The 16,839-nt window shown below is 33.3% G+C and overlaps 1 protein-coding gene across 1 annotated transcript; it reads left to right on the top strand.

Annotated features, from left to right (window-relative positions):
• Nucleotides 1–166: 166 nt before the first annotated feature.
• LOC133187778 (protein lin-37 homolog) lies at nucleotides 167–11,064 on the top strand. Its single transcript, XM_061323181.1, has 8 exons — nucleotides 167–276; nucleotides 3,077–3,152; nucleotides 3,744–3,788; nucleotides 4,992–5,098; nucleotides 6,643–6,815; nucleotides 7,118–7,237; nucleotides 8,304–8,377; nucleotides 10,586–11,064. The coding sequence occupies exons 1-8, from the start codon at nucleotides 252–254 to the stop codon at nucleotides 10,677–10,679; spliced, it is 714 nt and encodes a 237-aa protein (XP_061179165.1). The 5' UTR covers nucleotides 167–251; the 3' UTR covers nucleotides 10,680–11,064.
• The last annotated feature ends 5,775 nt before the right edge of the window (nucleotides 11,065–16,839 follow it).

Consider the following 16,839-nt stretch of genomic DNA (forward strand, 5'->3'; position numbering starts at 1 on the left):
AAACTCTTGTTTCATCGAATTTTGGAAATAAGACTTGTTTCTGGATAAATTCCTATTATGAGTCAGTTTAGGAACGAGTTGTTGAAGTAAATTCAGGGCAATTCAGCCAATCACATGCTGCGTTTCAAATATTTTTGGCATTGAGACAAATATGGCGGAAATTTAACTTCGTTTTTTAAGGAAATTTAACAAGGGTTATTTATCTATATATCTGTAACTGTAAGAGATTTTTTATTTAGGATTTCCAGAAAATGTCGTCATCAAAGAACAAACAGAGTTAGTATAAATGGGAAGTTTTGAGTTAAAATGAGCTATTTAATATTAATACTCTACTGTTTTTGTGTACAAATATATCGTGATATGTGTATGTAGTATTTTTTCAAATACAAATATATTTAAATACCCTGTCTAACACGGTAGCTTTGGATGCCTTATTTATATGGTAGTTGACAGTTGTAATATGTTGACGGTGCGACCGTTGGGGCGAGCGCAGTTGTTCACTTAATTTTAAGATCTGCCTCTTCAAACTGCACGAGACATTTTGAACGTCTGACTGTGACGTCACATGACATCGTATTTTAGCTGCATTTCCATAAACGATCGAAGTTTGAAGAGTGCAAAATGTTAACAAAGATCGCATTTACAATCTGTATGCAATATCCATTAAATTAAGGTGAGTTTATTTTTTGTGAATAGTGATTTATTAGTTGTTGTTTTACCGCAAGAACGAAGTTAGCAGTGAGAAGAACAAGCGTTGCATTATGGGTCACGAGGTAACTGCGGAAAAAATTTCATTTGGATCAATCTGCAAAGTCCGAATTTTCTCTTCACCCAGGTGTTGCTTTAAGAGCTCACAGTGACGAACGGTGCTTTTCGCCGGTCGCTGCGCTCACTATAATTGCTCAAATGAGATATTATATCCTAAATGGTTAGTTAAAGATTTCTTATTTTGTAGTCATTCTATCGTTAAAATGATATTGTCCTACAGACCTGGTTTCAGGATAGAATTCGTTCCATGTATTGGCAATGTAGCAAAATAATCATGGGCAATAACTCAAACTCATTTATTATTATTAGTGCATTACTATGATCAATCCAGAGAGTTCTGAATGTCAACATGGCGTGTAAATTTGAAGTGTATTCAGATGCTATGCTTAAGGACCTGACATCATTTCTGCCTGATATTGAATTAGGATTATACATCAATTTTTGTTAGATCGGAACATGTTTACAGATTGGAACTAAGTGTCAAAATGGGCAGCTATGCGAAAGTCATCGGACCATCAGTTTTTACTGGTAAAATTTGGTTCGGGTCGGTAAAAAAATTTAGGATTCAGGACCGAATGTCCGATGATAAAATAAGGCCTAAAAATCTGAATTTAAATGTACATAATTATGGTCTTATTTTCCACACATATCCTTTATTCGATCTATTTAGCAGTAATGTGTGATAAATTTTTACCTATAGCAACTCTGTCATGATCGTTTATTTCAAATTCAAATTTTCTTTGTTATGGAATATAGATCTATAGAAAGCTCATACATAGATTCGGTTGGGGTAAATTATTTTCATTATTAAACAATGATAACTATTATGAGGTACTTCAGGAAAGAAAGAAATATTTTAAAGTACATTTTAAGTTTAAAAAAATATTTGATACTGTGTATTTCATTTGTATGTGTCAAATAACCAGAAAAAGAGAAAATTGTATGCATCTCTCATGTGTACTACCTTTTAAAAAGGAAAATTATTAACAGTAATTTTGTTCATTTCAATGAAATCTTCTTCTTTTTTTTGTAATCTCAACTCTGGATCTATTTAAGGTTCAATTTAACATTGAGAATACCCCCCCACCCCCCCCACCCCCCCACCCCCCCTTTTTCAATCGCTGTATCATAATGATGTATATATTTAAAGAAAAAAGTCGGTCTGGTAAGTAAATGCTTGGTCTGGTAAAATATATTTTTTTACCAGACCTTATGTCCTGTAAAAATTTTCAACTTTTGCAAAGACTGAATGGATTTATACATGTAGCATGTTTGAGATGTGGTGATCAGAAAGGTTCGATAGCAGGTGGCCAGATCGATAGTTCAGTTGATAGACCACCTGACTGGAGATTCAAGGGGCTAGGTTTTAAATGCTGGTCTGTTGTATTTTTCTCCTTTTCTGTTACAAAGATAATATGTTGATGGTGCAACTGAAATGAGGCAAGCACAGTTGTATATTACTTTAACTTAGATCTGCCTCCTTCAAACCACATGAGACATTTGAAATGTCTAGTCTGTGACATCACATGACATTCTATGTTAGCTGCATTTCCATAACAAATTCTGAAAAGTGCAAATTTGTAAGAAAGAATGTTTAATCTATTTGGGTTATCTATTTGCAAAATCCATTACATGTACATCAAGTTGTGTTTATTTTTTTGGTGAATTTTTAGCAGTTGTCACAGTGAGAGATGCATTCTCTTTGCATTGTGGGTCTAGAGGTAACTGCAGAAAAAAATCATTTAGATCAATGTATAGAGTCCAAATTTTCTCTTCACCCATGCACTGTTGTAAGAGCTTGCTGCGCTCGCTTTAATATTCCAAATGGGATATAAAATTACTGTGCAAAATATAACAACTACAGTAACAGAAAAACTTGTTTACCAAAAGTTGTTGGATTTTATGTAATTTTTATTCAGATTTTTGAAAAAAAGTCCCAAATAAAAATTTGCCATTTTTGCACAGTATATTTATATCCCATTTGGGATATTGTATTTAAAACAGCTATTATAACCCATTTGGGCAATTGGTAGCAACCTGTTTAAGGTGGAAACAACTTGTTACCAAAATTACCGAAGCGGGCTCTGAATGAGATCACTCATATGTATAATTCAGATAATCTTAAATTAAATATCAAAAGAAAGTATCTTTACATTTATCTGGAACTGGTTATCAGATATAATTAATTTCAGTATCAATGAATTAGGAAACTTAAGGAAAACAAATTCAGAACACAGGCTGCCAGCTTGGTTGTACATGTTGAAAGAAGTATATTACTTTGATGACATGCTTTTTTAATATATTGCAGACTTGGCTGAAGTTGTCTCAGCAAGAAACAGATTTGATGCCACATTACAACTTCTTGTCGACAAAAGAGATGAGGGGCAAGTTAAAATGAGTAGAGTTCATAGATGTAGAGCATACTTGTAGTAATAACAAATGATACATGGTTTATACACCAAATAAAATCATTGTTATTAAAAAAGACAATTATACCATCTTTACCAAAAGTCACTGTGGTAGGCCAGATTGAATAGAAAAATACGGAAAAATGTCAAATTGTTTAATTTTTGTGCAGCCTTTATAATGAAAAAGTCACTATTTTATTATATGGCAATTTTATTATGAGAGTCCTCTTTCCTAATTAGTATTTGTTTTCAAGTATTTTACTCATTTTACTGTTAAATGTGACAATCTTTCACACTTTCTTTTTTATTGTAATCATGAAACTCATAAAGTGAAGTTGAACTCTATAGAAAGTTTGTGTAAAGTCTGCAGAGATCTTCAACAAGTTCAAAGTAAAAGAGATAAAATTTAATGAAGTTTTGATTTTTTTAGTTCAAGACATGTACATCATGACAATAAACATGTACATGTATGTCTTAAACTGTAAATGAGAAAGATAAGAGAAAGAGATACATGTAAGTATTTAGCAGGGCAGGATATTGTTATGTTCATTTTGAACTTATTTACAGGCAAGAGTCCAGTGACGAAGGGGGTGAAATTGATATTTGTCTCAGGTATGAAATTTAACTGTAAGCATAAATGGATGTGATGTTGGACTATTTATATTGGGCATTCAACTAGTAAATTGTAAATTATGAATTAACAGCAATATTTGTTTGTCTAACAATATGTAATATATAGGGATGTCAACGAGTACCCGGTTAACCGGGTACTCGATCGAACGTCCGAGTATCAAATACTAATAATGGTATTCGGTTACTCGGAAGTGTATTTTTTCTTATTTTAAAGTACATATTTTTATCAAAAATTATTAAAAAAAAAGAAAACAAACAAACAAACAAAACAAAAACAAAAAAAAACTTAAAACTGCATACGGTTATTAGCGTGTCGTCATGTACACCTGTGAATCACCCGTTATCGCCTGTGGCTGTGTATACAGTAATTAGTGACCTGCTGTTCTCACCTATTGTGGTCTTTAATTTTTGGATGGCTTCAATGATTGCTTTCAGTGAACAATGATTAAGTATAGTCTATTATCTTCAAATCATTTTTAAATTATGTAGTTAATATTTGGCAGCGAAATCAGACATGCATAGAAATGCCTCTACCCACTTCAAAAGTGAAGAAATATTTAGAAATAATTAAAGATTCAATAATATGTTGAAAGTCAGTTTGAGTAGTAACTTATACGGGGGAAACAACCAACCAACTTAGACTAGCGATCCCAAGAATGTCTGTTCCTTCCCTATGGCTAGTCTAATCATCACAAACCTGCATAAAAGATTGTTCTCCTTTTTGCGCTGATGAAATAGATCCTAAACAACAACTATAAACCATTTGTAAATTTTGATGTATTAATTGTGTCTTTTGTGTTTATTTGATAAATAAATTTAGTACCAAAAAATCAATCCCATTGGACTCAATGTTTATATGTATACATTTATAAACGTGATAAAAACAGCTTTGGGTTTTAACAGAGCTTAACGTGGCTCAAGAAAATTAACACACTTGTATTTACATTTTTACATGTACAGAGTACCCGGGTACTCAATCGGAAAAACATCCGAGTAACCGATTATCAAAAATTGTCTGATTTGACATCTCTAGTACATGTAATATATACATGTAATCAAGATACAATGTTTTTGTAATGTAAATGCATAGTATAAAGCTTACATACATGTATATATTCAAAAAGAATGGAACGTTCATTTGGACTGCAATGATTGACCATTTGAGGACTTTTTAATTTTCAGTGAACCATCTCCAATGCAATCCCCAAGTAAACGTTCATCCACCACTAGAGGAAGAAAAAGAAAGCGAGCGAAGGATGATTCTGATTATGAGCCCGGACAATACCAGCGTAAGTGTTGATACAACAATAATTAGTTCCCATTCTGATTATGAGCCCAGACAATACCAGCGTATGTGTCAATACAACAGTAATTAGTTCCCATTCTGATTACGAGCCCAGACAATACCAGCGTAAGTGTCAATACAACAATAATTAGTTCCCATTCTGATTACAATCCCAGACAATACCAGCGTAAGTGTCAATACAACAATAATTAGTTCCCATTCTGATTACGATCCCAGACAACACCAGCGTAAGTGTCAATACAACAATAATTAGTTCCCATTCTGATTACGATCCGAGACAATACCAGCGTTCCCATTCTGATTACGATCCCAGACAATACCAATGTAAGTGTCAATACAATAATTTGTTCCCATTCTGATTACGAGCCCGGACAATACCAGCGTAAGTATCAATACAACAATAATTAGGTACCAATTATTAATTTTACAAAATACAGCTTTAAGACTTAAAAAATACAGGTGACTCTCGATCTCTCGAAGTTCAAGGGACCGCAAGAAAAGTTCGAGAGATCGAGGGGTTCGAGAGATAGAAAGTGAATAAAATCCGGAATTTTCAGTTCCGATCATCATTGTTCTACTATTATAAATACCGGAAATATATGTTGATAATAGCATTGCACGTTTTCATTCGTAGTTTACAGATAATTCACTTGATTTCAACAACAATGATCGTATTTTGAATAAATAAAACGATCTCTTTAAATTTCAATATTTATTTGTTCCCATTTCATGATTACATAAAATCTGAATATCAATCGTCGGTGTGGCTAACCCACGGGCCTGATCGGGTACTTTAACAGATTTCTCGTATTAAATCGGTATTTAATTCTTGAGATAGGATTTCTTGTGCAATGTTTGTCATACTGGGATTATGTACTTTCTAATAAAAACTTCATAATCTATGGAAAATTATTGACACGCCTCTTAAATTATTTTCTAAAAATTTTCGTCGCGCTGTCAAGTCAAAAATAAGTTGTGAAGCAATTCATTTATAATTTACCAATTATAACCAATTATTTATATCAACACTCAGATGCTCACAGGTATAGTGTCATCTATGTAAACACCCAATTAACACCTCCATGCCAGCCCCAGGCGTTCACTGTTATCCAGGTAAGTCCAAGCTGCATTAATTTCATGCTTGATTGGCGTGTACAAAGCGCAATAAAAACTTCGAGAGATAGAGAGTAAAAAACAATGAAATGTGTGTAACGGGACCCAGGTCTTGGTTCGAGAGATAGAGAACTTCGAGAGATTGGAAGTTCGAGAGATCGGAAGTAAATTTGCTTAGTTATATAGAGGAAAAAAACGGGACCGGAGGTTCACTTCGAGAGATCGAGAACTTCGAGAGATCGGAGTTCGAGCCATCGAGAGTCACCTGTACTAAAGCTAAAATGTTGTCAAAGCAGTCATACAACACATGAAAAATGCATGTTAAGATGTTTCAACAAAAGAGATTTCAGTGCAACAGTTGCAAATAATCAGAGATAAGAATATCTTACCTAATACTGAAAATTTTATTGACAGACACATACATCATGAAGCTGTTCGACCGCAGTGTGGACTTAGCTGTCTTTGATGAGGATTCTCCTCTCTACCCTATTTGTCGAGCTTGGCTGAAAAACAACCCTCACAGCAGAGAGCCGCCCCCTCACTCCCCCTCCCCAGAACCTGAAACAGCACCTGCTAGTGAAGAGGAGGTATCAATTAGTTAATTATTTTCACATTCACAAAAATTAAAGTTACACTTTGATGCACTCCAAACTTTTCTGTGCTTACCTCTAAAAATTAAGTTAAAGGGAGGGATATTTAGTTTATTTATGTAAATTTTTGGTAATATTTTGATTTGTAAGTTTAAAATCACTGGGAAAAAGGTTAAGGTTGATCAAGTGACAGTGAATAAGCATTTTTTTTTCAGCTCTTTACAATGCTGATGTGACTTGATGACAATTATCATGTCAAAAATATGGATGTTTTGAAAACTGGTAACTGTTTCTTGCAGACTGAAAGAATTCCAGATATTTACAAAATGCCGCCCCCAATAAAACAGGATCCTGATGACCATACAGACTACAGGATTCCCCACCCTGTGCCCCAACCCAAGACCTATTTCTTTATATCGGTAAGTTTATGTCAGATACCCCACCCAGTGGCCCAACCCAAGACCTATTTCTTTATATCAATGTCAGATACCCCACCCAGTGGCCCAACCCAAGACCTTTTTCTTTATATCGGTAAGTATGTTCAGGTGAAATACCCCACCCAGTGCCCCAAGACCTACATATATTTCTTTATACAGTAAACCTCGTTTAGTTCGAACACGGATATTGCGAATTCACAGATATAGTTTTCTTGGATCCCCAGCTAAATAAATTTTACGAATTCCTTATACGGATATAATGAATAACAGATATAGCGAAGTAATTTCACAGGTCCCAGTGTTATAACCGAGTTTTACTGTATTGGTATGTTTATGAAAAATACACCATTCCTCTACCCACTACAGATTATAAATCTACAGGTAGGATTATTTGGATGATCACAAATGTTGCAGGAAATTTTATTCATGTATCTCTTGCTGGCACTAGGGGGTCAGTCATGTCACCTTTTTTTATTGTGTTAGGAATTTGATATTATGGTACATATACAGTGTATGTACTTTGCTTGTACCATGACCCTTTTTAAAAACCCACATTTATTTTGTGATGTTGATTATGACCTTTCACTATTGATCTACAATTAATGTACTCTAGGTTTTGAATTGAGGTAGAGCTTTGGTATAAAGAAGATACCTTACTCTTTCTTCAACCTTTTATTTCAAAAAATGGTATCAAATAAATGTTGTTTTAAAAATTTGTTAAAATTTTAAGTTTGTATAAATTCATGTCTTACCATCTAATGAAATTATCCTTGAATATTATTTTAAATATACTGGGATGTTAAAGTTTCATTTTTAGCAAAATTTTCTTGTTTTAATTTATAATTTAAAAAAGTAATAAAGATTGAACAACAAACAAGGCCTGAAGGCATATTCTTGTCAGATTATCAACTTTTCCCTAACAGGATTACTATATTCTTCATATCTTTTCATAAAGAGCTCTATAAAAGTATGGAATATAATGGCCTCGTCTTCTGGTTGTTTATATAAATAGACTGTTGAATGATAACTTATAATTTTTTATGACTAGGATGCAGATGATGCTCCTCCAGCAGAAAGTCTCCTTCTGAAACACATGGAGAGGTGGAAACAAGTCAGACAAAGGTAAAAAAAAAGTCACCAGGTGTCACTGTTAATCACATTTTACTCATAAGAATTTTATTTATGTGGAAATCTTACTTACCAAAATCTATTTTTTGTTATTATACTGAAGAGTTAAAAAATTTAATTGCTTGTTATATGGACCATATACAACAAATGCTGTCTAGGAAATAAATGCTTAGCTATCATTTTACAAAAATCAATACATGTTCATTTGAAAGCTACATTGTAATACATGTATATAGTACAGTTAAAACTTGATCATAAGAAAGTGATTGAGACCTTGAATTTTGCTTCTTTATAAAATATATATTTTATATTATATATATATATATATATATATATATATATATATATATATATATATATATATATATATATATATATATATATATATATATAACTTCTTTGTAAAAGCTTCTTTATTTATAACAAAGTTGTACTGTTCAATATCAATTGCAGATCCAATTCCAAGATTTGTTATCATAAATTTTAAGCGTCCTATACCATGTATACTGTAAATTGTATCAATTACATGTATATCTGTTTTTGTAAATACAACTGTTTACTTTCTTTGCACATTATTACATGTATGTACAAAGAAAACTCAGCTTCAGAGCACAAACAAATCTTGGATAAAGTAAAACTCGGTTATGAAGAACTGGCTTATAAGGAAATCTTGGATATAAGGAATTTTTTACCAGTCACCAAGAAGACATTTCACTATGTTCCTTACAATTATAAAGAATCTTGGTTATAAGGAATCAAAATTCAAAGCCCAAGTGATTTACATATAACCAAGTTTTACTGTAGTATTTTTTGCTAATAATTTTTAGCTCACCTGAGCCGAAGGCTCAAGTGAGCTTTTCTGATCGAAATTGGTCCGTTGTCTGTCATCGTTGTTGGCGTTGTTGTCATTGTAAACTTTTCACATTTTCATCTTCTTCCTAAGAACCACTGGGCCAATTTCAATCAAACTTGCCACAGAGTATCCTTGAGTAAAGGGGATTCAAGTTTTTTCAAATGAAGGGCCACGTCTTCTTCCAAGGGGAGATAATTATGAATTTGCGAAAAATTAATGGCATCATTTAAAAATCTTCTTCTCAAGAACCACTGTGCTTGAAAGTATGAAACTTACGTGGAATCATTGTGAGGTAGTGTAGATTCAAGTTTGTTCAAATCATGACCCCCAAGGGTAGGGTGGGACCACAATGGGCAATCAAAGTTTTATATACAGTAAGAATACATAGGAAAAAATCTTTAAAAATCTTCTACTCAAGAACAGCAAAGCCATGATTGGTAATATCTATATGCAAGCATCCTCAGTTAGTGTAGATTCAAGTTTGTTCAAATCATGACCCCTGGGGGTAGGGTTGGGCCACAATGGGTGATCAAAGTTTTACATCGGAATACATCATGTACACAGGAAAATTCTTTAAAAATCTTCTCAAAAGCAGCAAAGCCACAATTGGTCATATTTATATGCAAGCATCCTAAGGTTATGTAGATTCAAATTTGTTCAATCATAACACCGGGGGGGGGGGGGGGGGGGGAGGGGGGGGGTACGGTTGGGCCACAATGGGCAATCAAAGTTTTATATACAGTAGGAATACATAGGGAAAAATCTTTAAAAATCTTCTTCTCAAGAACAGCAAAGCCATGATTAGTCATATTTAAATGGAAGCATCGTCAGGGGTTGTGGATTCAGGTTTATTCAAATCATGACCCCTGGGGGTAGGGTGGGGCCACAGTGGGGGGATCAAAGTCTAACATAGGAATACATAGGAAAAAGCTTTAAAGTTCTTCTCAAGAACAGCAAAGCCATGATTGGTCATGATAATATTAAAGCATCTTCAGGTAATGTAGATTCAAATTTGTTCAAATCATGACCCCTCAGGAGAATAGAGGGGCCATAACAGGGGATCATAGTTATACAAAGGAATATAAAGGATATATATCAATAAATATTTTCTTCTTGAGTCATATTAATTCAAAAGCATCCTTAGGAAGTGTAGATTAAAGTTAGTTCAAATCACCCCCCCCCCCCCAAACCACTTTTATGTTTAAACTTTTCAAGACTGAACTGATTTCTGCTTTTCCCCTAGCCAAAGTGCTCAGGTGAGTGATGTGGCCCCAGGGTCTCTTGTTTAGAATGCTTCTATTGGATAATTGAAAATGCCAAATATGAATGACAGAGTTCTTATTTTTCAGTTGGATAGATCAAGGCAGGATCAATGAAATGAGATATGGAGAGAGTATGCAGCTACTTCGGGACATATTTGACTGTCAAATGAAGGACGCTTAGTCTAGTATTCTGTGAAAATGAGATTCCTTTCATGTTAACTAATTGTTATGAGAAACTTTTCATACATGAGAAACTTCTCATACATGCATTTCTTTGAAAAATCTTACATGGATACAAATAACCAGAGACATTGTTGTCTCTCAAATGACATTTGAGAGTCATTTGAGATTAAAAAACATTCAAAATTTTACATGTAGATACATGTACATGTATGATGATTATTATTTTTATAATTACAAAATCAGAATCGTAAACTGTGTTCAGAATTTTGCCCAAACAGTAAATCAAAGAAATGTTTTTTCCCTCCTTCTTTTGTGTTTATTATAATAACAGAGTCGTACATGTATACATCATGCCAGAATCACAAATAAAACCATTAAATGTATATACATGTATTATTATTATTTTTTCAATCTGCATTACAAATATTATCAAATGAATTCAATAAGTCCCTGGCAGTGTAGACAATTGTGAATCATCTGACCTGTTCATCAGTTTTTTTTGTTTCTTCTGCATCTAACCCCTAACGCTTTGAAATGACTTGTGCTTCATTATTTCACCATGCTGATATTAGCGGTTTGTCCACACATATCAAGTGAATTTGAGAAAGAATGCACTACTAGTGATATAGTTAAAATTGTTGTATAAGCATGGCTGCTTTTTGATGATAATGGATGTCATAAAAATTGCCCCCAAAATGTGGAAAATTGCAAGGGATGAACATTATGAATGCTGTGTAAGTTTTGTATTATTTAATGAGATTCACTGTACAGTTGAACAAAACAGGGATTAAGATTCATGTTAACTTAAAAATTAGCCCACCCATGTATAATTCAGTAAAAAATGTAATGTCAATAAGAATTCGAATATTTATTAAAAAAATGAAATATGAAGAAAACTTGCACTTTATTTCTCTATATTCTTACTTCAACTGCACAAAAGACCTCTATCAAATACTCTCGTAGTTGGCATCTGCTCGAAGCGTGTTGGACCGAATGGTCTTGCCACTTAAAATGGCAGTTAAATAAATGAAATTTTCAATGGTCTCAATTCCAGGCCCAGTAGGGTAATTTAAAACGATTATGGGAAATATTTTGTTGTGGAAATAATAAAAGAGTTTGTTAACAACACACGGTTAGTAATACTTTGAGATGGTAGTTTAAATATATGGAGATATAAATCGAGAAACAGTACACTTTTTGTGCTCAATAAATATACTGTTTTCAATGGGTGGTACAGTAGATCTGTGGTCGTTCATCCCAATTCTTTTTAGACCAGCGAGCTACAGATCTGCAGCTAGCAAAGTCAGTGACATGCCAGAAAATACCAGCATATCTAAATGACGTATCAAAATATACAGGATTAAAAATGAATGTGGGTAAGACAAAAGGTTTGAAGGTCAATGTGGATTTTAAAAGAATGATGTATTTAGTCTAAATAGCAAAGGAGTTGAAGACTTTGAAACCTTCCTTTACATGGGCAGCTCAATAGACAAGACAGAGGGAACGTAATCAGACATAAGGAGAATGCTAGGCTTAACCAGAAGTGCTTTTTCATCTTGAACCAAATATGGAAATCAGCACAGTGGGATACAAAAACCAAACAAAATCTTCAATACAAATGTTATATCTGTACTGATGTACTGTTTCGAGCTCTAGCGAACCAAACCACTAAGTAGGATGACGAAAGGCTGGATGCATTGCATCTCAAATGCCTTTGGAGATAAGATCTCAAATCCACAACTACACGAAACAAAGAGAACCATCCCTGAACTAGTATCTAAAGCTTTGAAAATAGATATTGTATCAATTTGTTAATAAATGAAAGTTGAATAAATATTATTAGATTAAAAAACAAGAGGTCCATGGGCCAAATCACTCACCTGAGCACTTTGGCTGGGAGAAAGCAGAAATCAGCTAAGTATTGAAATGTTTAAATATAAAAGTGATCCCCCCCCCCCCCCCCGATTTGAACAATCTTAAATCTACACTACCTGAGGATGCTTCCATATTTCTTTAACTAATCATGGCTTTAGAAGATTTTTAAAGATTTTTTTTCAAGAACGTTTGATTTTCTATTGTGGCCTTGCCCTGTCCCTGGGGCTTCTGAATCATATGATTAATTATGGCTTTGCTGTTCTTGAGAAGAAAGTTTTTATTAATATATCCTTTATATTCCCACGTATAAATTTGATCCCCTGATATGACCCCTCTCTACACCTTGGAGGGGGAGGGGGTGTCATGATTTCAACATATTTGAATCTTCGATACCTGAGGATGTTTTGATTTGAACATATTTTATTGCAATAAATATATACAATGGGATTGGGCACAAGTTCTAAAAACTTAATTCGCCCTCTCCCTACATGTTATATCACAAAAATTCAATCAGACGTGTCCAACAGCATGTACAAAGTAAATTAACTCACAACATAGAAACATTTACTGCTAAATTATTATCTATACACATTTTTAGAAAAATCAATTAAATCTGCCTGAATGCTGAATATAAGATTGAACAATAGAGAAGAGATATTCATTTTCAGCAATACTGAGTGAGGTATCCCCCCAGAGTAAAGTATGAGTGTCAACAATATGAACTTTATTAAATCTCAAAAACTTATCGAAGAAATCTTTCCTGGCCTCAGTGTAATTAGGACATGAGAAAAAATAATGATGTGTGTCTTCTACCTTACCACAAGAGCATAATGGACTAGATATTATGTTACACCTATAAAGATCAATGTTTAGCACACAATTGTGTCGGAGTCTAGTGTGCAGTATATTGTAGCGTCTTTTTCCAAAACTGAAATAAGGCGGGGCTATTGTTTTTTTGTGTGTGATTTTACTTTTAAAAGCAGATAAGGAGCTCGAGAGTCTGGTGTCTAGCGATAAAGAATTCCACTCGTTTACTACAGTTGGTACAAATGATGATTTGTATGTTTGCAGTCTACAGACGGGTATATTATAATTTTGAGAGTTTCTTGTTGTATACGCGGAAGCATTACATCGCATTTCAGGTATAATTTCACGTAGATAATCAGGAACTAAATTATTATGAATTTTATACATGGTATTCAATCTCTGAATCTTGCGTCTATCAATGAGCGGTTCCCAGCCTGTTTCAAAGTACAAAGAGTCTCTAGATGCAATTAAGGTCAAGCCAGTAACAATCCGTGCTGCGTGTAGTTGCAATTTCTCTAATTTTTCAGAGTCGATAGCTAGACAACCACCCCATACAACTGAAGCGTATTCGAGCTGAGGGCGGATAAATGAAGTATACATGAGTGAAAGAGTCTTTCGATTTATTTTAAATTTAAGTTTTTTTAATAGACCAATTTTTTTGTATGCATTAGACAGTAAGATTTCAATGTGAGTTGACCAACTTAAGTTATATGAAAAAGTTACCCCTAAATGTTTATGAGTTTGAACATATTCTAATTGGCTATCTTGGAATAGGAGTTTGGGAGGTTCTATGTTTTTTCTTGTGCTAAAAAATACAACCTTAGTTTTGGATGGATTAAATTTTAGTAACCATTTGTTTGACCACTCTTCAAGAGATAAAAGATCATTATTCAGATTACTTTCTATAGATTTAACACATTTAGATGCGTACTGCAAACTGTTATCATCAGCGAATAATCTACAAAAGCTTGACATCTTGTCAGATACATCATTTACATAAATTAAAAATAATAATGGACCTAATACAGATCCTTGTGGAACGCCGGCATATAAGGAAGCCGAAGGGGATACCAAATTTTTGTAAATAACTCTTTGTGTTCTATTTTCTAAATAACTTTTTAACCAAAAGTACATATTACTCTCTATGCCATACATGTTTAGCTTAAACAAGAGCCCTTTGTGCCAGACACGGTCAAAGGCCTTAGATAAGTCACAAAAAATCATACAACTGGATTTACCATCATCAATATTTCTAACAATATTATCGTATGTTTCTAACAATTGATAAAACGGAGAATGACCAGGCAAGAAACCAGCCTGGTATTTGTAAAAAATATTATTACAATGAAAGTAGTTATACAAGTGTTTAAATACAATACGTTCCATGACTTTACCAACACAACTTAACAATGAAATAGGTCTATAGTTTGACAAAACAGCTGGATCGTCTTTTTTAAAGAGAGGAATAACATTAGCTAATTTCCATTTTTGAGGAAAAACACAGTCTTTCAATGAGCGATTAAACAGTAAACATAGAGGTTTGACAACAGTAAGTTTTGTTGATTTTAACATTTTATGACTAATACAGTCTTCTCCAATGGCTTTGTTAACAGGTAATATAGATAAAATATCAAACACTTCTTGTTCACAAATAGAAATATTGTCAAAAACACTATCACACTTAGTAATTTCTTTAGGTAAATCAGACTTATCATCATCAACACGGGTAACTGAAGCAAAATAATTGTTAAGTACTGTTATCTTATCTACATCAGAAAAAGCAAAATTGACATCACCAGATGCAGATGTGTATTGTAAAGGAGGAATATCTGTAGTTGATTTAGTTTTAAAAGTATCTTTAAGAAGTTTCCAATAAAGTTTAGGATTGTTTTTACTGGAATCAACGAGTTGTAACTCGAGAGTATTTTGATAATTTTCAATAGCATGTTTTTTCATGTTGTTAAACTTGTTTCTGATACGCTTAAAATTATCCCAATCGAGCTGTTTATTACTTTTTTGTGCTTTTCGTCTTAATCTATTTTTTTCTCGATGGGTTTTCCTTAATAATGAGTCAAACCAAGGTTTGTCTTTAGGTCTTATAATAACTGATTTTTCAGGTACACATTCCCTTACGAGATCTATATATTTGGTTGTAAACTTTTCGGTAGCTTCGTCAATTGATTCAGCATTACAGATAAGATTTTTCCAGTCAGTAGTTTCGATTAAAGTATTAAGTTTTTCCATATTAGCATTTTATAATCCCATATTTTCCTTACATAAGATTGACTTTTAATGATACTTGATTTTAAGAAGACGTATGTCGCTTTGTGATCGGTTAGTGTATTGTCTGTGTCTATCACGCCTGAGTGGAGTGCTACAAGGTCTGGGCTGATCAAAACTGGGTCAATAAGTGTGTTCGAAGTGTTGGTAATTCGTGTTGCTTCGTGGATTGTGTTTGTCAGGTTATGATTCAGCATGATACCTTTAATAGGAAGTATCCGAGAATTGTCCAGAAAATCAACATTTAAATCTCCTACAATTATAAATTTGCTGGAAATATCCGATACTTTTTCAATTGACCACAAAAATTTGTCCCAGAAGGATTTTTCGCTGTTGGGTGGACGATATACGCAGCAAAGAAAAAGGTTACAGGTAGGTTCACTTATTTCTATCCAAACACATTCAATTGATATGGGTTCAAGGTCACTACGACGAATTGCACGGAGACATGAAGAAACATAGATGATAATGCCTCCCCCATTAGAGTTCCTATCTCTACGAAAAATTGTATCATAACCTTCAATCACGATATCGTTGTTACATACATTTGAGTCCAAATGTGTTTCAGTGAAACATAAAATATCGAAATCCGTGATTAATGTTGTTATATTTTCAATCTTGTGACGTATACTTCTTATATTTAAATGAAAGACGTCCAGTGTGTGTATTTGATCGTTTTTAGGACCTGGATTTATTTCAATGTCTCCTGACAAAAGATGTAAGAAAAAAAGAATTTGAAACCAAAATTGTAGATGTAAAATGTTTTGTTGAAAAATACTGCATATTTGTAGTTGTTTAAAGCTTTTTTTGCTAAGATTTGTTAGATACAGATATAGATTTTTGACATTTAAGAGAGGGAAAAATACTGTTTTGGTTGTACATCTATTGCAGTAATATTTACCAATAGCGGCTCGATATTGCTCGATAGTATTACCTATCATTGGTTAAATAGAGGAATTTGATTTTCTTAAAAAACAAGTTGCTGCGCCGCAAGTAATATTTTGTGAGAGCAAAATCATAAGTTGGTTGGAATAGACATACAAAACTGTGAACACATGGAAATGAAAAAAAAGCAAACAACAAAAATAAAAAATGTGAAGAAAAAGACAAAAAATAAAGTATATACCAGAATGGTAACACTTGTGAATCAGTCATAATTGGCATATGTACAAAGGGACGACTGATCACCAGAAATA

The sequence above is a fragment of the Saccostrea echinata genome, unplaced genomic scaffold, assembly GCF_033153115.1.
Source record: "Saccostrea echinata isolate AGI-Se365-2 ecotype Australia unplaced genomic scaffold, CSIRO_AGI_Sech_v1 ptg000015l, whole genome shotgun sequence".
NCBI classification, from domain to species: domain Eukaryota; kingdom Metazoa; phylum Mollusca; class Bivalvia; order Ostreida; family Ostreidae; genus Saccostrea; species Saccostrea echinata.

Coding starts and splice junctions, on each gene's coding strand:
- LOC133187778 (XM_061323181.1), top strand. CDS start 252: ATGTCGTCATCAAAGAACAAACAGA. Junction 277..3,076: donor GTCATCAAAGAACAAACAGA/GTTAGTATAAAT, acceptor AATATATTGCAG/ACTTGGCTGAAGTTGTCTCA. Junction 3,789..4,991: donor GAAATTGATATTTGTCTCAG/GTATGAAATTTA, acceptor TTTAATTTTCAG/TGAACCATCTCCAATGCAAT.